At 42.0% G+C, this 23,370-nt stretch overlaps 1 protein-coding gene across 1 annotated transcript; it reads left to right on the top strand.

The window, feature by feature from the left end:
• The first annotated feature begins 567 nt into the window (after positions 1-567).
• Positions 568-23,370, top strand: CCDC80 (coiled-coil domain containing 80). The gene is made up of 8 exons (XM_062595557.1): positions 568-1,199; positions 1,565-3,471; positions 7,446-7,602; positions 12,478-12,614; positions 13,129-13,277; positions 16,246-16,349; positions 17,988-18,068; positions 22,771-23,370. The coding sequence occupies exons 2-8, from the start codon at positions 1,576-1,578 to the stop codon at positions 23,115-23,117; spliced, it is 2,871 nt and encodes a 956-aa protein (XP_062451541.1). The 5' UTR covers positions 568-1,199; positions 1,565-1,575; the 3' UTR covers positions 23,118-23,370.

The following is a 23,370-nucleotide window of genomic DNA, read 5'->3' on the forward strand; positions in this document are numbered from 1 at the left end:
TTAATGGCTAGTGCAAATCCATGAAAAATACATGAGATTCTTCTTTTAGTGCAGTAATACAGTAAACATCTTGATCTCTTTAAAAACTACAAATTCACAAACAGCCATGCCCACTTGATGTCTGCCGATCAAAGACTATCCTGACATACATGAGAATCTAAACAAAAAATTGCTTTGAAAGTGAAGTGGAATTGGATTTTGCGGCAGAACTCCAGAAAGTAAACAATTGAGGGAGCAGGACATAGAAAAAGAAATTGAGTTAAAAAGCAATAATTCTTGAACACAAGAGCTGTTTTTTACACAGATAAGGAAATGCACTTCTTACAGGATGCTTTTTTAACTGGACTGTGTCCATTTAGCAGAAGGAAAGAGAAAGAGGAGGTGGGGGAGTGCGGGAGAGCTTGGAAGCGTGAAGGAAAGGGTTAAGGTTGGAGGCACCCCCTCTCAAGTGCTCTGTGATGCTGTGCAGTGTTTCAGCCCCCAGAGCCTTCCTTTTCCTCCTCCCTTCATGTGTCAGAGTGGGGAGGAGGCGGGTTCTGCTGAGCTGTTAAATCCTGAGTGAAGTTTCCCCCATTTCCAGTGGCCACTGTTGCTAGAGGCTGATTCGGAGCACGGCTGGGGTTACCCTGACGTTTCTGGGATCGCAGCCAGAAAAGAAGGGAAGGAGAAGAAAAGCCGAGATTTTTACAGTTTGCTTTTGTCTAAGAGAGCAGAAGGGAGCAGGGGAAGAGTCCCCTTTTTTTCAACATCACATTCCTGTGTTTTTCTTTAGCCTGGAAAATACATTAATGCTGGTGCTTTCCTCTCTGGAAACAAAGGAGCTAAACTGGACTGAAGAAGCAAGGAATGGGAAAGCGGCTTGGGGAAGTTTAAAAGAGAGAGATTCAGGGCAGCTGCAAGTTCCCTTTTCTTAAATGAAATCCCTGCTTGTGTGGGTGACTGGTACAGAAAACAGTCAGACCTGCAGGTAAATGGAGAAGCAGAGACACCAAAGGAAATTTCTGTTCGTCTCATCCTGCCTGTCAAGAAGGTGAAGAAAAAAGAAAGTTAAACGGGACAGAGAAACGGACAGACTCTGGAACCTGTTGGGTTGCATAAAGATAAATCACTGAGCACCAGCAAAGCTGTATGGCATTGCTCTCCTTTTAAAGCAAAAAAGACTGGAACCGCATCTCTGGAAGAGGAACTTTCCTGGGAATGTAAGTTTCCAGTTAAACTATTAGCTTATGTACCACTCTATGTACCAGAGACTATATCTGTGTGTGTTTGTATGTGTGTATGTGAGAGTACGAGAGGGAGAGAGAGAGAAGGATGTGGATCATAGCGTGCTTTTAGACAGAGTCATGTTAGAGATGGATGAACTCACTTTTGCATGAAATGATCCACTCTGTGCTTCTCCTTAAATAACCCGTAAAATGTACAAAACCATCAGGACAGGACTGAGGTGTAATCAGTACTTTTAAATCACTAAAACTAGCCACTCCATGTTTTGCTTTTTCAATGCTTATGCAAGATATCAGCATACTGCTAAGACCTAACTTTTTCTCCTCTTCCTCCCCACAAGCGGATTGCACAATGAACTGGAGAGCAGTTCTCAGCTTAGCCCTGCTATGGGCAGCATGGCTAGTGTGCAGCTCTGAGAAGACAGCAAGGCTAGCAGAGAGAGGGAGCCATGGAGTCAGGAAAGTGCCTCTAGCTTACAGGGCTCCAAGCAGCCTCCTGAGAAGATCTGGAGCATCCCTGAGGAATCTAAGCCCAAATCCCCAACATCCTGTCACCAGGACAGATTCTTCAGCATCTCCAAAGGCACCTGCCAATCTCGTGCATGAGGAAGTACTTCCCCAGGCCAGGAGCATGGGGAGCAGAACTAGACGAGGACAGAGACTCACAGCTGCAGCCAAGTACTCCAAGTCTGCAATGATTAAAGACGAAGGGATATCCACTGCATCCCAGTCACGAGCAGTACGTTTCCCTTCAGGGTCAAGTTCCCCAAATGTCCTGGCTAGCTTTGCTGGGAAGAACCGAGTCTGGGTCATTTCTGCCCCTCATGCCTCTGAGGGTTACTATCGGCTCATGATGAGCCTGCTGAAAAATGATGTCTACTGCGAACTAGCTGAGAGGCACATCCAGCAGATTGTGTTGTTCCATGAAGAAGGAGAAGAAGGGGGAAAAGTCAGAAGGATAACTAATGAAGGTAAAATCGTGGAGCAGCCACTAGATCCTGCCCTCATCCCTAAGCTCATGAGTTTTCTGAAGCTGGAGAAGGGGAAATTTGGCATGGTGCTGCTGAAGAAAACTCTACAGGTGGAGGAAAGGTACCCTTATCCAGTGAGGCTAGAGGCCATGTATGAAGTCATTGATCAAAGCCCCATCAGAAAAATTGAGAAGATGAGGCAGAAAGGCTTCATCCAGACTTGCAAAGCAGCTGGAGTGGAAGGGCAAGTGGTCGAGGAAGGCAATAATGGGGGCAGCACCCGGCCTACCCCTGGCGGTGGACAAGTCCAGGTGCTAGCAAGGAAGGAGGAGCCAAGGAGGAGCAATAATCAACCGACAAGGACCAAAACCATGAGGAAAATGATGACAACTACTGCAGCTCCTCCTCCTCCTACAATAAGGACCACCACCCTCCCTTCCACTACCACAACTACCCGGGCCACCACACGTGCAATGATAACAGCAAGCCAGCCTACAACAACAACTACACCCCTCCCGATCACACAGAGGAGCTGGATGACAAAGTCACATACCACCACAGAGCACCATAGATTGCCCATAGCCCCTGAGGCCACCAGACCACGAGTAACAGCTTCTGAGGATTTCTACTCTCCTGTGTGGAACGCAAACCGCAAAGACCGGCAGCGTGGCCACCCAGAGAAAAACCAGGCAGCCACACGGAGACCAAGCAAAGCTTCCCGCTATGAGAGTTTCACAGAAGTCCCAACTGCCCCCTCAGTGCACTACACAAAGGCAAGCATGGGTAGATTTAAAGATAACCGAACAGACAGGAAGGATTATAACCACAGGGATCCAAATATCACACCAGGGCAACACAAACCAACTAAGACCAAAACACCAAAAAAGAAGGCCCAAGAAAAGATACTGAGCAATGAGTATGAAGAAAAATATGACCCAAGCAAACCTACTAGTCCCCATTTAGAGGAAGAGATTGCGGTGGGAAATATTCCCCCAAAGAAAGGAAAAGATTCAAAGAAGCATGACCGAATGGATAAACCTGAGAAAAAGAAGAAAAAGGAGAGACCTGACAAACTGCAGAAGAGTGAGAAGCAGTCTAAGAAGGACAAAGCTGAAAAAAAGAGCAAGCAAGATAAAGACCGCAATAAGAAGAGCAAGAAGGGGAGCAGAACTGAGAATGAGGATTTCCCCAAGCCCAACAAGAAGCCTTTCTTGCACCCTCCCAGGAAATCAGTGACAGACCTCCTGGAGTATTTTGAAGGCAAAAGGCGTCTCATTGTAAGTAACTTGTTAATCTGAATCTCATTTCATAAATGAAGTCATATCTCCCTCCTCATAAAAAAACGAGGAAGAAAAAGTTTGTTGTGGCTTTGTATTATTATTTTTGCTGCTTTTATTTAAGAGTAATTAAAGATAAAATATCTGGATCCAGAGAATCAATTTCCATCATGGAAGTTTTCACAGCCTCATGTTGTAATCTTACATGTAATATGAACAGTTGTCAGCCAGGTGGTTGGAACCTCTTCCCAGTCATTTCCATGAGTCACCATATAACCACCAGATTATTTTGTTTGCAGTACATATGCAGGTGTCAGGATTTGTTTAGTTATGATCAACGAAATGAAGTTCCAGTGTGGATTATATATCCAGTCACCACTTTGTGGTACTTGCCAATATTACCACATTTCGAGTCTCAGCAAGTCCTGCCATCTGGCATACCTGTTTCATATTGGTGTTACTGTCCTAAAAATGGAAGCAAAACAGATGGCTTGGCAGTATTAGAGCATGTCTCACTGAGCATATGCACCAAGGTGCACGATCAGATGCGCTGACGTAGGATTGCTACATTTGCCATTATTTCTGATTGGAAGTAGCATTAAGATCTTTTATACATCTTCAGAGATCCCACACAAACTGTTTGTTTTGTTTTGGTATTTTTCCATGCTAGTTTAATTACATCATAACACACTGGTAATTTTTACTCTTAAAAATTCAGCATGGTCTGCAGTTACTTCTCCCAGGGTTTAGTAAGTGTTGTATGTTTTTCCAACTACTTATCTAAAAAAACACTTCACCTGGGACAGGAAACAGTTTTAGCTGTAGTACAAATGTTTTCTCTGGCAGATGGCACATACTTTGAACGGTACATACACTTTGAAAATTAGCTCTTTAAAAATATTATTGTGGGAGCTAGTTTCTTGCAATTATTCCACAGCATGCTGGCCTGCTTGACAATTATTGTCCTGTAATTCTGGTGAATGTCATAAGTTTTGATCTTCTTGCCCTGTATTCCAATACAAATAGCAAACATGCCAACCTCTGCCACTGGAATTTAATTACTTGTTCTGCTGATGATTCACAGACTTGAGCAGAATGCAACTTTCTTCTCCTCTTCCCCTTTCTTCCAGTTGTACAAGTTATGTTGAACTAATAGAAGAATCACATCCCCCAATATTTTGAAAGTGGAGAGGAGCCATATGTTTGAAAAAAAATAAATTTGACTGAATTTTGTAAATAATGCTTAATAGCTAATTGTTATCTAATAGTTAACCAAACTGAAACCTCAAAGAAAGGAATTGCACAGAAGTTTGGGATCTTTGCAACTTGGTAATATATCTCAATGTTCTGGTTTCAAAGAATATGTGCAACATCAGGACAAATAAAAACAAAATTCAAAAAAAAAAGCCAGGAACAGAGCTCACAGACATCAGACTGCTAATTCACTGCATCAATACAGTCCTGGTAACTTAAAGGTCAGACTGAAATTTGAACTTTCAGATCCTAGGCCACTTCTCAGCTGGGTTTTCAAGAGAGAAGAGTTATACAAATTCAGGTAGTCAGGCCAGAACTCCCTGAAGACAAATGATTACATCATGCTCTACTTGAAATTTCCAGCATCTAATACCACCTTTAGCTTCCTTTCCCTGAAGTTTACTGGAGAATAGGTTGATTCAGCTATCAGTAAAGGCAGTGGCTGAAGGACAGTATCTCTTTGATATGCATGGCACATGGGCAAAACAAAGAACTGTTCAAGCTTATTTAAATCCATACATATGTGCCTATTTGTTTAATCCCTTCTATCATATGACCTCCTCAGTCTAGTCAAACTGTTCATCCCCCTTAACAGTTGGATGAACTCTGCCATTCATGAGTCTTCAAACTACCTCTCAAAAGAATTAGCCCCCACTGCTCCAGAAGTGGCTCTACCTGAGTCATCCTTCATTGCTGTTTTACTTATTTATATACTTATATATACTTATTTATATATTTATTCTATACATTTAATCACTTTAATAGGCTTTGGCTATCAAGGACATTGTTTCTATCCTCTTCCAATACGTAAGAATTTTGAGAGAGACCCAGGTTTTTAAGTCCTACACATCATTAAGGATTTCAGATTGTAGATTTCAGTGTGAATTCCAAACATCCAGAATTTCAAAGGCTATTCTGTGTTAAATTCAATGGATGATAAATATAGGACCCAGCTGCAAAATAAACATACGGATTTTTAGTCCTGCAGCTCCACTCCTCTTTAGTGGGTTGTTTGCTGCTGTCTTACTAGCCTTGAGAAGCGTTTGCTTAGTGAATTTGGGATTTTTGTTAATTTCTCTGTGCTGATGAAATGAAGACTGACAGTTCATACATAACATATATATGTTATATATGGACTTTATCCATACACACATGCAGGCAAATGCAGATACATTCAGAGGTCTTAGCTAAAAGCATTTTTAATACTGCCTGTGTTAAAACAGCCCTAGAGTAAAGCTTTGATCTGAACTTTGCTTTGCCTCTTAAGTGTTCCCTGTTCTGTTCTATACAGTTTGATGAAATAGGTCAAATTCTGCCTTAACTGTGTTTTCCTACTTAAGGCCTCTGAAACTAGGAGGACAATACAGCCAGTCATCTCTTTTTGATTTGAGTCCTCAAATTCTTTTCACAATCAATTTTTTCACTTGAAGCATTTCTATGCAAGTAACATATTACATGTTTTGGCCCAGAAAACAGATCCTCTTTGCATCTGACTCTCATTTACCTTCATGTTCCAGTGCTGTAGTTCTGCCAGTGGCCTTCCTATATATGAGTCAGATCTGATAAGCCCATAAATGCATTTCATATTTTAGCACATTGATGAACTGCATTTATAAGGAGTATGTCATAAAAAAACAGCCCTCAAGGCCCTACAAAGTTAAGATGGTTAGAAGATGATTGCCCCTGTTACATACTGAAGCATAAGTTTGCCATTGAAGGATTCTAGTGGGGGTTTTTTATGACTCTAAGCCGCAAAATTTGGATCCGGATTCCAAATCCCTTTGTGTTTGGGGCATCAGTAGCAGGTGTTTGATTTCACTTCACTGCTACCAGTTAGAATGACTGTGTTGCTAAGGTCAGAGTATTCCTCTCCACTTTCTGCTGGAGATTGCTGTAAAGTGCTATTGCATGTTGCTACACACACCCCTCCTCACCTGCAATGTCTGCGTCCCAGTGACTGGTGAAGGATACAAGTGGTGTGCTTTAAACATTTTAAAATTTAAATCTTTTTAATTGTTAGGAAGCTTTGATACAAATAGAGTAATACAAACTGTAGAGATTTTTATACTTGTGTTGCTGAAATTGTTCCTTCTACTATTCCTCCTGAATGCCATGACTTCTCAGCAAATAAAAGACATCAAAGTGGTTTGGAACAAACTTAAGCTAAATCAGCAATTTTCAGATGAAGTCATAATTCCCTTACCATATCTTCAAAGTCTTCTTTATGTGGTCAACAGTTAAATAAGTACTCATGCAGCACAATTGTACTTTGACTGTGACAGTCAAAATGGCAGCCAGGAGTCCTGCCCGGACCATGGCACCGGGACACAGCAGCTGCCGTGTTGTCGGTGCTCCCACTGCAAGTGAGTGGGGGAAATCCTAGATTTCTTGCATGTCTGAAGGCTATGAGGGAGACCTGGCAGGACTGGAAAGGGTAAGGGATAATACCAGTATACATAGTTTTCTGTAACTTCCAGTACCACTTCTGCCAGCACTGGCAGCAGAGGAACTGGTGCCACCAGCTGGCCATGCCTTCTAAGGTTTACTTCTGGCTGGTTGACCACATTTGGGTCAGGCTTGGGCCTAAAGGTACACTCCAACCACAAATAAATAAAACAAAGCTACAGAGCTGTCAACAGGGGTTTGTTCTCCTTCAGTGAAATATTTATCTGTTTCATTCCTTACATTAAACAAGCTCTTTTGTCTCTACCACCAACCAGCTGATCACAACCCCCAAGGCGGACAACACCATGTATGTGCAGCAGCGAGATGAATATCTGGAGAGCTTCTGCAAGATGGCCACAAGGAAAATCTCGGTCATTACAATTTTCGGCACCATGAACAACTGCAGCATGAAAATTGACCACTTCCAGCTAGGTTCTAAATAATTTAACATATTAATAATATATTAATACTATATTAATAATTTAAATAATTTCTTTCCATCTCATGGGCAAAATATAAGAAACAAAGAGAGAAATCTCCCCAACTTGGGTAAACATCTAAGTAAGGCTGTGGCACTTTCCAACCCACTCCCTCTCCCCCCATGCCCACTACTCTTCTTTTGTATTTACCTAACTGTCTCTGGTATTTTCCATGTTTAGGCTTCCAGTGCTGTAACCTGAGCAACTTCAGTTTTCTTTGTGAGCGTTCTTAAAGCCAGTAAAACAGCAAAACAATAAAAGGCAGAAAAATGTGATGAGGGCATGGGACTAAATAACAAGATCAGGTTTAGTTCTACCAGTATCTTGTGCACCAAGATCGTTGTCTAACAGAATGGTTGCCCTAACACAGTATCCCCCCGTTGCTTTTACAGGCAGTCAGCCATGGATGGCTAGACACTATGTGATGTTAGCACATTTTTAAAAGTGCCTAAAATAAATGGCTGTTGTAATGAAGGAGAGGAGGTTATGGGGCAAGAGAGACTAAACGGAACTGTTTGAGATGATATTCAAAATGTGGCCCAAGGCAAGCTCAACGTGCTTACATGCCCATCTTGTAATGTAACTTCTTCTCATGCCTTTGCACTATGGAGTTGCAGTTCACTTTTGAGCATCATCTCACAGCTTCCTTTCACAGAGACACACTGGCTAAATAGAGAACAGACAGAGAAGCTTACTAGACAGACTCCTTGCTGCAAGTTCCTTGCTTCCTCAAGGTTTCTAGCCCTAAGACCTGATTTTGAGATGTTCATAAAATGAGTATTCTCCACACTAAGGGAAAGTTCAGGCACATTTTCCCCTCTGTACTGGCAAACAGACATTGATTTAGAGGGAGATTTCACCCATAGCCTCTAAATACAGACCTTTCAAATTTGCTCTAGCATACCTGATAGTAAAAGGTTTGCCATGTTGTAAAGACATTCATCTCTTTGAAGCCAGAATTCTTGGAGGCACTGCAAATCAGGCTATGCAGATCTTACAATGCAGCTCATTAAGCCTTATCCACAGCCACCTTCTTTATATGTGGGGCTATCTCTCTTAGGCAGCTTTGAAATGACCAGTGTCAGTGTTCAGATCCTGATGGAAAGCCCACCAAAGTCAGTGAGAACATTTACTTTGATTTCAGTGGAGTTTGGACAAAGACTTCAGGTCCCAGTCCAGCAAAGCACTTAAGCATAAATTTCACTTAAGTATGTAAATGATCCCATTGCCATCTAGATTTAAAGGTTAATATCAGCTTATGTGCTTTTCTGGACCAAGGCAAAGAAATAATACAAAAACAACTAGTTTTGCTTATGATTTCACCACATATTTCCTCTGGAAGCTCATCCAATCTTACCAGACCTAGGAAAGACATGTATGATGGACTAGAAAGCTCAGGACTATAGTCTCTCCTAAGGTATTTCAGGTCTGGCATATAACTAGCCAGAAGATCTCAGATTTATAATTGGTTTCCTGCCATGCCTCTACTACTTTGAAAGCCTATCTGGGAGAGGGACAGGGGCCTTGTGTCCCAGGAGGATGTCTGTTCTGACACCTTCTTGTCACAACTGGAGTGGGACAAGCTTTTCCACATCACGCCAATGTTGCTCAAGGTCACTGTGCATCTAGACCCATTAGCCTGTCAGTGGTCTGGAGAGGGTTATATATAGCTCCAGTCTGGCTAATAAACACACATTCACTCTGACACAGACCATACTCTTTCAGCCTGTTCCAGCCTTAGCCTACACCCAAACTTTCCCAAAACCACACAAGTGTACAGCGGCTGAATTCTCAGACAGGAAGAATTAACTTGTTGAACACAGGAGGCTTAGAACGGTGTAGGTTGAACCTTGGCAGATACATGGGCACCTAACTTGTGCCCAAAACATCAAATGACAATGAGTTTTTATAAAAGTCCAAATAATATAAATGTCTTTCTATTCCCCCTGGTCCTCTCCCCTCCTCTTCCTGCTTGCATGGCCTTTCAGTGCTAGTGAAATACATATAAAGCAACAAAAAAGTCTATAAAAAAAGACTTTTCATCTGAAATTTCAAACATATTCAGATGTAGTGGGTGAAAGATAGTTCATTAACACTCTGGCATAGATCAGTTCATACTGAAACCAAACAGCATTTCTCAGTTTCAAACTGAAATGAGGCAAATGCTTAGTGTCAGAGCAGTGTCCTTCTCTTCATCCGAAGTTAGCCATGCAATCTTTTCCTTCCAACTCTTGGGAACAGGAATTTAGTGAACTAAACACCAGCCAAAGGCTAGAACCCACCCACCTTTGAACCAAAGCCAATATCCAACATTTTAAGCCACCATACTTCTACAACAACTGCTGAACCTCTTCATAACCTTATCTAAATTATTTGTGAAAAGTAACTCATCTTCCTAACCTGTCTAGCTGGGCAAGAAATGTATGAAAAAAGTTTCCACACTCCTTCAGTGACCTTTTCAGCAAAGTGAGAGAGGAGTTGGCAGGTACCAGCAGAGAGTTTTATCTCTATTCTTCATGCTGATCTCAGACATCATTTATGGCAGTAGAGGTTAGTGATAGATAATGAATTAGAGAGAGGTGTTCAGATCAATTCTTTTCTTTTTCTCCTCAGAAATCCTCCCCAAGTATGCCAGGCAGGCCAGTGCTTGTGGCTTTTTTTTCCCCAAAACATTCTTCTCTCTATCACTCTAGTAGTCTAATTTTCTTCTTTACATTGTAAGTTTTGAAAGAAAATCTCCCAGCAATGGAACTCTTGAGTGCTATCTTCATTCTGATACCTACAGTCTTTAAAGCAAAAGAGTAGCATGAGTCAGTTTGTTTAAGGTAGTGCACCATACAGCTGTTTTCCATCACATTTTGTACTACCATCTCTTGCATGATTCTACCTCCAGATACATCAGTAAGAACATTCTGATTTTGCTTTGGAAGGGAACTGTTTGCAGGTATCAGCATAAATTTTTATTTTATGTTATAATGGCAAGTCAAACTTGCCATTACCTACAGATAAATATTGTTTAGGAACTACTGATGTATGACTTACAGATGTTTTAGTAAGTGAATAACTGATTAGTAAATCCAGCAACCCATAAAGAAATGGAGAGTTTATAACATTGCCCCTAATCCTTTATGAAACTTTCAGCTGAGGTACATAAAACAATGTGCAAACATTTAAATTATGTCTATAGCTTGATAAATATAGCCAATTTTAACAATTGCTGGATTTTTTTTCCTATAAGAAATTACTTTGGGGTGTGAAACCTAGAGCTCAGGTTCTGATCCAAACCTCTTCACAAAGTTTGGATTTAGTAGTTTTGTTTAGCCTATCACAGAGATTGGGGCTAATGCAAAATTTGAATCAGATCAATATGCTCCTGAAGATTGTGGATATTTAGAAATTTATTTAAAATACCTTATTGTTTAATGAATCACATATTTTCAAAATATATATCTCATTTCTTAAACAAATATTTTCTGTTGCTGTCTGTATAGTTCAGATCAGTTCACCTCAAGTCTATTTGCTGGTAAATAACAGTGGAGCAGGAGACTGGAAAGTTGGACCTTTTGATTCTCATTCTTGACCAGCAATTGCTTTTCTATTTGACTTTAGGCAGATCATTTAAGCCATGCTTGGGATCTCTAAGTGAGGATATAAGTATTTATATCCCAGTGGTGTTATAATGCATAAGCAAATAACATCTGCAAATAACTCTTCGATCTTCAGGTGACAGGTGCTTCATTTTGCTTCATTTGTGATTCACCTTGGCTTTAGCTTTCCAGACCCACAACTGCATACAGAGGCCTGTTTCAGTTTTGTCAAAGTTTTAAAGTGTTGTGCTGGACACTACAGCTGAGGCTAAGTTCAAGACTTGGCCATGTCACATCCTGTTTTCAGGAGAAATAAAGAACCTCAATACCTCCAAAGTCTTGTACTGTTGCTGTTTAAAACTTCTCTCTTTAGTCACAAAACTTTAATTTTGTAAATGCATACTCAGAATTTCTTTTGGTATTTTTCATCATATCATATGGTTTGGGGTGAAAGTTTCAGAAAGATTGTATTATTCATTTTTCATACCAAGTATAGGAAAAGAGGCATAAAGTTTTTTAAAAAACTTGCTTCTTTTCCATTTGTGTAACTCTGTCAGGGTGGTAGAATGGGAAATCATCATATACAAGGGAGATGGAGAAGGAGTGCCGCATCAGGGTATTTATAGAGGACTGGAGAGATGGAACTGCCATATTCAAGATACATTAAACAGAGTTTCTGGTTTCTTGTAGTCACTAAACCTCCCATGTCATTTTTGAAAGACTGGAAATGTTAAAACTCTGGTGTCCTGGCCAATGTCCAGCTATGCTAACTATTATTCTACTGACTCAAATTCTCTCTGCTGTTTTATTTGGACTTGGTGCTTTTCAGATCCTGTCCTAAACTGTTGAACAGCTTCTATTTTCTATTCCAGAAGTGGCTAAATTTCAGGAGCTGGTGAAATGATTAATATATTAATGTGCATGTATAAGTATGTTTGAAAAAGTCTCCAAGAATTTTTCAAAAAAGAGCAGGCAACCAAGTTGTTTTTTAAAAAGCAAGTAGAAATGTTGATGCTGAATTACACGTTTCCTAGGGCAGTCTGATTTTCTGAAAATACTGAGTTTGAAAACTGGACAGTTAAAAGCCATGGTGCCAAAAATCATTGCTGCTTTTAAGACCTTACTTATGCAGCAGGAAGACGGCTTCTGGAAGATGAATTTCCCTGTCTTTCAAGATAAAGCTAATGGCAATGTGCTGTGTGATTCCATGACTATTTTTAATTTTTCTGTTTCATACTAAGATAATGAGAAGCCCATGAAAGTGATAGAGGATGAAGATCTTGTGGACCAGCAGCTCATCAGTGAGTTAAGGAAAGAGTACGGGATGACATACAATGACTTCTTTATGGTGTTGACGGATACCGACATGAAGGTCAAGGTGAGGGTTTGGGCTCTTGGAAAGAAAATCATTGAGAAATTATGAAAAATTTGAAAAATCATAGACCGCTACAGGCTTGCATATGAGACAGTGAGACTGATGCAGGATTTTGTCATTGCTGCAGGGAGGTTAATGTAGCACATAGCAGCACATAGTGATGTAGCACATAGTGTTCTAAAACGCACAATTTGGCTGCTCAGCAAGATGATACTGTACTGCATATAGACAAGTGTGCTAGTTCAGTGGCCCTCCAATGCAATATAATGACAATTTGTTGGCGGCAGTGGTCTGGCATGTAGCCTTACCACACAGGAAAAACTGAAAACATGCCACTTCTAAGACCAGTCTGACTGCAAAAAAATATATTTTTTTGTACTTTATAGTCTGTTTTAAGTCTTGTTACCTGGGTGTAAACAAGAATATTTGCATCTCCTTATATCCTGCAGTGCTGTGATACGTGCTAATACTGCTAATATTTGCATCCTTTTATTGGTCTGTGCTTTTTGCTTAACAGCAATACTATGAAGTACCCATAGCAATGAAGTCCGTGTTTGATTTGATTGACACCTTCCAGTCTCGAATTAAAGACATGGAAAGACAGAAAAAAGAGGGCATTGTCTGCAAAGAAGATAAGAAGCAATCCCTTGAGAGCTTCCTATCCAGGTATTACCTTCTCCTCTTAACTACTGCTAGTCCTAGTAATAATATTCTTATTGCAAAAATACCCATTCAACAGTATTTGTAACGATTCTTTATATAGATTTCCATGTATTTACAGTGTTCAGCAAATATAGAGATGTAGCCATAGCTGAATGCAGTCTTGTACAGAACGGAGTACTTTTAGGATACACATTCTGTTTAATGACTGACTGCATTTTTTTTTGGACACTAATTTTCTGTACCTCAGTTCCCTCACTGTGACATGGAGACAACATTGATTTGCAGCAGAAGAGCAATGAGAATTAATTCACAGATGCTAGCTCACTATTTTGAATGTATGAAGCCACAATGTTTATGTGTTTCAATCATCATTACGATCTTATTAATCCCATTCTAATTCCTTCTATGTAGCTTGAATCAGTAACTAATTCTCCTTTACCTCTTATCCTGCTTGAGATAACTGTTGGTCTCTGCCAGTATTAGCAATATATACTATTAAAGACCTTGCTGAAGTCTTTTGTAAAACGTATGAAAGAGCTTCTGAAGAGAGACAAATTTGTTTATGTAGTCTCTATATGCTGTGTTTTACTTATCTACCTGTGAAACCTAAATTCTGAGTGATAAACACATTTGGACTATGGGGAAATTCAAATTCACAGCAGAGCTGTGCTGCTAAATTCCTCTCCGTTATAGGATATTTTTCATGAAATTAGGGCTACTCTTATCACTTGAGGCCTTACCCATAGCTACTGCATCCTTCTCACTTACTCTAAGAATCCATGGGGTACACTGTTAATGTCAGATGGCTATAAAAATAACTGAGATAGCATGCTGGATTATGACTTGAGTGGGAAAGAAGCAACATGGGCAGGCAAATGAATAGCTTGTTGGTTCATAAACGTTTTAAAATTCGACAGCCACTTTAACAGAAAAAGAACCTTTAACAAGATCCACGCCACTCTGCTCACCACCTCCTGTTTAGATCTCAGAGTGATTCATCCTCAAGACCACCAAGAAGAACCACAGTGTGGATACAACTGTCCGACACAATAAAGAGCTTGTATGTCGAAAAGCGGCAGGCCCCAAATCCTTCTTTGCTTGCAAATAGCCCTAGTAATAAATGCTCTTTAGAAAATCAGGCAGGAAAAATGCAGAATGGTGCATCTATAAATAGAACTGCTGCTTCACAGAATACATTTGTTGTCTGTAAAATAGGCATCAGGCTTTAAGTACTGAGAGGACTCTACCAACCACAACAACTAGTCAGATTCCCAGCAAGATTAATTTCAGCTTTGTTCAAGACTATCTTCCTGTCTGAATGAGAGTCCTGGCATCATCTCTCTGGTGTTGCTCATTGGGGAGGTCACTTACAATAATGCAAATGTTATTCTTAACAAGCCTGGCTGGCGTGAAAGGAAATCATGAGAGCCATAGCTGGCTTGAAAGCCACATGTATCAGCAGGAGAGCCTATATTTTTGGAGGAGTCTCCCATAACACCTAGTCACTGGCTGTGCTGCTGGTTGGACTCACAAACCAAAATGAGATGTAAATAAGAAAGAGCAAAGCAGGAAAGGGGCCGGCAGTGCTGTCAGGACAGGAGTGTTGCCCTGTATATTAGTGTTACCTCATTCCAGCTGTCAAGGACTAGCTGAATGCATTTTTTGGTAAGATGTGTCCCCAAACAAAGACAGGTACAGGGACTGCCTGGGGCAGGAGAAGAGACAATATGAGTGGTTTTCAACCCTTTTCAACTCTGTGCATCTCCAAAGGAGTTGCAAATGACGAGGCACTGACTGAATTTTCAAAAGGACAACCTGTCCTTCCAAGCAAGATTAAAATTGGGGAACTCTGCTTTTCAAACATTTGGGAGGGGGCTAGCAATAAAAATACATGGAGTGTCAGTCAGTTGACAAGACAAAGGATTAGGCATTAGACATCACCTGCTCTTTCATCAACTTCCTCTGCAATTCTGAGCAAGACCAACCATATTTCTTGCTTCTCTCAAGTGGAGTTAATGACTCCAAGTGGTATGACCCATTGCATTAGCCTTTATTTCGAGAACTTCATACAGTGCTGCAGAAAGGTAGGCTATTACTGTAGCAGAGCAACATCTGTATCCATTTAAAAGATCATTTCCTGCTATAAAAATATCCCTACAGCTTTGTGAATTCCTGTAAATTTGATTTATTCAGGTTTAGTGAAGAAGTACCTTTATTCAAAAAACAGGTTGTTTGGAGAGTATTAAATAACCTTAGAGTCAGAATTTTAAAGAGGTTACAAGTGTCCCTCTGCCACTGTCTTTCTTTGAGAGGGCAATGGAAGGGGCTCCTCAGCACAAAAGTTTGGTTAAATAGGGCACACCACATTGAAGAAAAATCAAGGATTTATCCTACTGCCCCATACATGCCTTGTATAGCTACAGGTTCGCATAGACTCATACAAACAAGCTCAGACTTAAACCATGTTAAAGATATTTTGAGTGAGCATGATAGAAAGGAAAAGAGGTCACTGAGTATTTACATAGAAGTATGAGTTATGTCTGAAATGAAGATACACCCTAATTCTCAGACAGTCCTTGGACTGCAAAACAACTGAGCAGTTCCAGCAGCAGTGAATGACGTAAAAGCTAAAATGCCTAGTGAGAAATTCTACAGGAAATTTTCTTTCCTTTGAATATGCAGTTCTCAGCATTGTTAAATCTACTGAAGGTGACTTTGAGTGAAGATTGTAAGCTCTGCAATGTTAGTTTGGCCAAGCAGCCAAACTGCAGCTGTTTCTTTGAGAGTTTTGGAATTGCAAAACTGAAGCAGGCTTTATCCTTTCCCAGTGATGGATGAAACTGGGAAGATCTCCCATCCAGCCGTTACTTAGAAGTTGTCAGAGGTATGACATATCTCAGCCTACAGAGAACAAAAATCTCTCAAACCACGCACCATACTGGTGCCCTGTTGCACGCTCTTCTCTTCCCAGGTTCCGATGGAGAAGGCGACTAGTGGTGATCTCTGCTCCCAGTGATGAAGACTGGGCTTATTCCCAGCAGCTTGCTGCCCTCAGTGGACAAGCCTGTAATTTTGGTGAGTCAAACGAAACTATACTCTTGCTCCCTAAAACCACATCCTTCCTGGTGATGTGATGGATTCTTTTGCTCAAGTCTGAACCTAGACTGTCTGATGAGGGTGATAACTGAAAAGCTGGTTTTGTAGCCACTCCAAATACAAATGGAAAATATTGTGCTAAGCAGGTAGTACAGCAAGCCCTGATAGCTAAACAAAGCATTCCCTGGAATCCTTTGTGTGAGACAGGAAAGGTCAGCACCCTGAAGTTTCTTTTTGGATATTTCAGAAGATAACTAATAAAATTATTGGGGCTTATTCTTCTTTTTCTTCTAATTGCACACATCAATGACGTAAGTACAATGCTTTGGGAAGGGCAGAACCTCTCATACTCAGCTCAAAGGTGGGACAGGTATCAGGGAGATACATGGAGGTCAGCTTTTCTCTTTTCCTTCCTTCTAACTGCCCAAATCTGTAAGAAATCCTAAGGGAGGCCACTTCAATCCAAAAGTGACCTTCTCAGCACCATAACTTCTCAGCGGTACATAAGATCCAGCTATAAACTCAGTGGAGAGGGATGGGCTCCTGGAGGCAGCGGGGAACAAGAGTGGAAACATCTTTCTCTCTTTCCATTATGAAGTGTAGAGAAACTTACTCCTGGAAAAACCTAGGCCCCTCATAATGCAAGCACAATGAGCATCCAGACTTGACTCCTACAACATAATGAAACAGGTCCCACTAAAAAGACATTATTTCGATACATTTTAACTGTGCCTGAACAGGGATCTGTGCACTATCATTATATTATAATATATCACACCATCCATTTCTTCATAGTCACCCAGCTTTCATTCAGAACTTCAGCATCATCTTATGTGGTAGCTACCACATAATGGTCCATGCAACACAGACCATTGTAAAATGCATTCTGAAGAACAGAATACAACCAAAACAGCTAATTCCTCCCACCATTTGTTAGGAACAGCCTGAAGGAGATCCAGTGAGTTCCTAAACCTTTGTCTTCAACAGGTATTCTTAATGAAGTGATGTATTTCCAAGCATCTTTTCTCCAAGTCCTAAAAGCAGTTATATTAAGACTTCGTAGTCACACAGACTCATGTTTTACAAAGAGTTCTGGCAGTCCATAAGCTAATTTTTCCAAGCAGAGACAGCAGTCCAAGCCTTTGCCAGAACAAATGAAATAGGTAAATGCCTGTTCTAAGCCATATCTTGCAGTGATTTGCAGGTTAACTATTATAGGTATTATTGCCTCTAAATAGTTTGCCACTATTTGGCTGACATGCAAGAGCTCTACTGATGATCAAAACAGTGCACAGGCATTATAAATTTTGGGGATGGACTCTGCAATTTATTGGTGTGTATAATGTTTGTATCCTCATTTTACAGAACCACAACAAATGCTGTTGTCCCTGGGACACTAGTAGTAGCCTTTATGCAACTGATGTCATGTTTACTGGACACATTAGCCTATCTCCATATTTGATACAAATGATGTGATTGGCGGGGACTGCACTGAAATCAGTAACTCGCCTCTTCATAGATGGTTGATGAGACTGGCACCTAATTTAGCAAGCACAGACCAGGCTGATTAAACTGAAATCTGCCCATGAACATGCACCTCTTTCATTTCCTTCACAGGTTTGCGCCATATAACTATCCTCAAATTGCTAGGACTTGGAGAAGATATTGGTGGTGTCTTAGAGCTGTATCCAATTAATGGTAAGTGACTGTTTCCAGCATTATCAATGCTACCCAGGAAAGGCATTACACAGTCTCTTTGCTGTAATTTTTTTAGAGAGATGGACATGACTGTGATTATAGTGTTTGTTTCTTTTTGTTTGCTTTTATTTCTTCCTCTTTGTTTGTTAAAAGTTTTTTTGATATTCCCGCACTAAAGTTATGTAGCTTTATCAGGACAGAAAAAAACAAAGATTATCTGGAAGGCATCTCGCATCTCATCGCCAACCTAAACACAGAGTCTCAAATACACTCTTTTACCGCCTTGCTTTCAAAGATAAAGGATGTCTGTGCCTTTTACATGCTCAAGAGTTTGCAGGTCTCTGGCATGCTAATATGACAAAGACCCAGCAGCTTCTCTTACATGGGTCCCTCATTATCCTCCTCCCACTTGCATCCCAGTAGGCTGATTCAGTGCAGCTTTCTCTAGGAGATCTCACTATCAGGGCACACTTCAAAGGCTATGGGTTCCTCTGCAACCTAATCCCAATGACCATCTCCATCATTGCAGAGACAAAGATAGGAGCTTATTCTTTTTACAGTTCTACCACATTGTTTCAAAATGAGAGAATCAGAATTGCATGCAGTATGAAAGACACACAGAAACACAAGCAGCACAATGATAGTTTTGTTTTTTGCTATTTTCCTCACAGTTTCTAACATTTGGTTTGTTTTTTCACAGAACTCCCTCCTCTTATAACCACCAAGTCTCACTTCCAAGTGATTATAGTCAAATCTCACCACTTCTTATGTGAAGTTAGGGGATTTTTCACCATTTGCATCACTTCAGAATCACAGAATTGGTGAGGTTGGAAGGGACCTCTGGAGATCATCTAGTCCAACTCCCCTGCTCAAGCATGGTCTCCTAGAGCATGTTAGACAGGGTTGTATCCAGGCAGGCTTTGCATAGCTCCAGAGAAGGAGACTCCACAACCTCCCTGGGCAACCTGTGCCAGTGCTCTGTCACTCTCACAGGGAAGAAATTCCCCCTCACATTCAGGCAGAACTTCCTGTGCTTCAATTTCTGCCCACTGCCTCTTGTCCTGTCACACGGGACAACTGAAAAGAGTTTGTCCCCTTGACACCGTCCCTCCAGGTACTTATACACATTGATAAGATCCCCCCTCAGTCTTCTCTTCCCCAGGCTGAGGAGGCCCAGCTCTCGCAGCCGTTCCTCAGAGGGCAGGTGCTCCAGCCCTCTGATCATCTTCGTAGCCCTATGCTGGACTCCCTCCAGTAGCTCCATGTCTCTCTTGTACTGGGGAGCCCAGAACTGGACGCAGTACTTGAGATGAGGCCTCACCAGGGCTGAGTAGAGGGGCAGGATCACCTCCCTCCAATTGCTGGCAACACTATTCCTAATGTGCCCCAGGACACCATCGGCCTCCCTGGCCACAAAGGCACCTTGCTGGCTCATGGACAATCTGTCATCCACCAGCACTCCCAGGTCCTCCTCTGCAGAGCTGCTCTCCAGCAGGTCAGCCCCCACCTTCTACTGGTGCCTGGGGTTATTTCTCCCTAGGTGCAGGACTCTGCACTTGCCCTTGTTGGACCTCAGGAGGTTCCTCTCCGCCCAGCTCTCCAGCCTGTCCAGGTCTCTCTGAATGGCAGCACAGCCCTCAGGTGTGTCAGCCACTCCTCCCAGCTTGGTATCATTAGCAAACTTGCTGAGGAGGTACTCTGTCCCTTCGTCCAGGTCACTGATGAAGAAGTTGAGCAAAATAGGACCCAGTACTCAGCCCTGGGGAACTCCACTAGCCACAGGCCTCCAACTAGACTCCACGCCACTGATGACAACCCTCTGAGAACCCCTTTCAGCCAGTTCTCAATCCACCTCACTGTCCACTCATCTAACGCACACTTCCTGAGTTTGCCTAGGAGGATGTTATGGCAGACAGTGTTGAAAGCCTTGCTGGAGTCAAGCTACACAACATCCACTGCTCTCCCCTCATCTACCCACCCAGTCATGCCACCACAGAAGGCTATCAGATTGTTGAAGCAGGATTTCCCCTTGGTGAATCCACGATGACTACTCCTGATCACCTTCTTTTCCTCTATGTGCTTGGAGATGACATCCAGAAGGAGCTATTCCAGCACCTTTCCAAGGACGAAGGTGAGGCTGACCAGCCTGCAGTCTCCTGGGTCTTCCTTCTTGCCCTTTTTGAAGACTGGAGTGACACTGGCTTTCTTCCAGTCCACAGGCACTTCTCCAGTTCTCCACGTCTTTTCAAAGATGATGGAGAGCGGCCTGGCAACAACATCCGCCAGCTCCTTCAGTACTCATGGGGGCACCCCCTAAGGGCCCATGGATTTGGGGACGTCAGATTTGTCTAAAAGATCTCTAACCTGATCCTCCTCAACCAAAGGATTGTCTTCCTTTCTCCAGACCTTCTCTCTCATCTCCAGGCTCTGGGATTCCTGGGGGCTGCCCTTAGCAGTGAAGACTGAAGCAAAGGCAGCATTCAGTAATTCTGCCTCCTCTGTATCCTTTGTCACCAGGGCACTCACCCCATTCAGTTGTGGGCCCACATTTTCCCTTGTCTTCCTCTTGCTGCTGATGTATTTGAAGAGTCCCTTCCTGTCGTTCTTAACATCCCTTGCCAGACTCAATTCCAAATGGGCCTTAGCCTTCCTTGCTGCATCTCTACATACTCCGACTGCATTTCTATAATCCTCCCAAGTAGCCTGCCCCCTCTTCCACATTCTGTGTACTTTCTTCTTCTGTCTGAGTTCAGCCAGGAGCTCTTTGCTCATTCATGTAGGTCTCCTGCCCCCTTTGCTGGACTTCTTTCTCCTTGGGATGCACCGCTCTTGTGCCTGGAGGAAGTGATGCTTAAATACTAGCCAGCTCTGTGGAGCCCCCTTCCTTCTAGGACCTAAACCCATGGGATTTCTCCCAGTAGATCCCTGAAGAGGCCAAAGTCTGCTCTCCTGAAGTCCAGGGTTGCAATCCTGCTTACTGCCTTACTTCTTTTGCAGGATCCCGAACTCCACCTTCTCATGGTCACTGCAGCCAGGGCTGCCCCCAACCTTCACATCTCTATCCAGTTCTTCTCTGTTGGTTAGGACAAGGTCCATCAGGACACCCTTCCTCATAGGCTCCTCCACCACCTATGACAAGAAGTTATCGATGCACTGCAGGAGCCTCCTGGACTATCTGTCCTTCCAGCAGATGTCAGGGTGGCTGAAGTCTCCCATAAGAACCAGGGCCTGTGATCGTCAGGCTACTTCCAGTTGTCTGTAGAAGGCCTCATTCACTTCCTCTTCCTGGTCAGGTGGCCTGTAGTAGACACCCACAACAGTGTCCCCCCCAATTTAGCCTGCCCTTTGATCTTCATCCATAAGCTCTCAACTGCCTCCTCCTCCACCCCTAGGCAGAGCTCGATGCATTCTAGTTGCTCTCTCAGATAAAGAGCAACTCCACCACCTCGCCTTCCTGCCTTTCTTTCCTAAAAAGCACACAGCCACCCATGGCAGCATTCCAGTCATGCGAGCTATCCAACCACGTTTCTGTTACTGCAATGAGATCATGGCCCTGCGACCGCACACAGATCTCTAGTTCCTCCTGTTTATTACCCATGCTGTGTGCATGGTGTACATGCACATTTTATCTGAACAGATTTTTTTCTGTCATTAACCAGTCTCACACAGTCTCATAAGTCTTCACAGTCTTCCCCTGTCCTCACTATTTTGAATATTTTCATACTCTAGGTTCAATCCCACACCTCAGTGCTCACACCACTATGTGCACCATTTATGAATACACTTAATAGCACTAGTTCTAGTACAAACAGCTGTGGGACGTCGCTAGTGACCTGCCTTTGGTAATTGACCATTCACTCCTACTTTGTTTTCTACCTTTTAAACTACTAGCTATCAAAGTTCCTTTTAGTGAGTAACTTTGTCAATAGCCTTTTGGAAAAACACATACCCTGTATCAGCTAGATCACCCTTATTCATCTGCTTGCTGACTCACTTCAGAGTACTCTATGAAATTTTTAAGGCAAAGTACCACTTTGTAAGAGTCATGTTGTCAACTCTATTATATTTATACAGGCATACAGATGATCATAGTCATCTTATACTTTCTACTTATTTACTCTGTAAAGACTTTAAGCTTACAAGCCTGGCATTCCCCAGATCTGCATTAGAACATTTTTTAAAAAGCAGACATGCCATTTGCCATATGCCAGGGGTCTCACTTACCATGACAGTTTGAAAGTGAGGCTCTATACTGCCGTTAGTGACCCAGCAAATTCATCCTGACTTTCTTCACACTATCACACTTCAATTCTAGTGATTTCTTTCCTTGTAGTAGTTTTTTCCTGTGTTTTCTGTATATGTGAACCAGCAATCCAAGTAGCACAGAAGTCAAAGATGTGCCGGTGTTCTGGATGACAAAGAAAAGGCATGTCACCCTCTAGCAGCTTCAGCCTTGAGAACAAAAACAAGTTTATCAAAGCTAATAAAACTATTAAAAACATTTCTTTAGTTCACAGCCCAGCAACCTTTCATTCCGGAAGCAGGAAATCCTGAGCTGTAAGTGACAAGAACTGACATGAATCCTACACTAGCTATTAGGCTATATTGTGTCTCACATTCCTGACTCATTTGCCTACTAGCTGTTGCTGTTTACTTGCCTTACTGAAACACTAATGCTGTTCCTGATCTGATCCTTTTCTAGGAAGCTCTACTGTAGACCGAGAAGATATCCCAGCCAATTTAGTGAAAGACATCCGAAATTATTTCCAAATCAGCCCAGAATATTTCTCCATGCTGCTAGTTGGGAAAGATGGAAATGTCAAATCCTGGTATCCTTCTCCAATGTGGTCTATGGCAATTGTATATGATCTGATTGATTCCATGCAGCTTCGGCGTCAGGAAATGACAATTCAGCAATCACTCGGCATGCAATGCCCAGACGATGAGTATGGTGGGTATGGTTACCATAGCTACCACCAGGGATACCAGGAAGGTTACCAAGATGACTACCGTCACCATGGAAGTTACCACCATGGATATCCATACTGAAAAGAACAACTTAGCCTCTGACTGCCCTGTGCCTGTTTTCTAATAGCTATACAAGCAATAGGTGGGCCAGATGCAGAGTCTTCCCATGCCACCTAAATATCCATGCCTCCTTCTTCCACTGTTCAGTCAAGGGACATTGATCATTTGTCTTCTCGAAAATGCACAAGCTTTTACAGTGAAGCAATTCGAACCAGTAGTATTGATGCTTTAAACAATAAAGACTCCTTTATATTTTTAATCCTTTATAAACAAA

This window comes from Rhea pennata, chromosome 1 (assembly GCF_028389875.1).
Source record: "Rhea pennata isolate bPtePen1 chromosome 1, bPtePen1.pri, whole genome shotgun sequence".
NCBI classification, from domain to species: Eukaryota; Metazoa; Chordata; class Aves; order Rheiformes; family Rheidae; genus Rhea; species Rhea pennata.

What these genes read in the sequence shown, in the direction of transcription:
- CCDC80 (XM_062595557.1), top strand. Translation starts at nt 1,576, where the DNA reads ATGAACTGGAGAGCAGTTCTCAGCTTAGCCCTGCTATGGGCAGCATGG. An exon ending in ATACCGACATGAAGGTCAAG is followed by an intron (nt 12,615 to 13,128) that starts GTGAGGGTTTGG and finishes TTTGCTTAACAG; the next exon opens with CAATACTATGAAGTACCCAT. An exon ending in AGAGCTGTATCCAATTAATG is followed by an intron (nt 18,069 to 22,770) that starts GTAAGTGACTGT and finishes ATCCTTTTCTAG; the next exon opens with GAAGCTCTACTGTAGACCGA.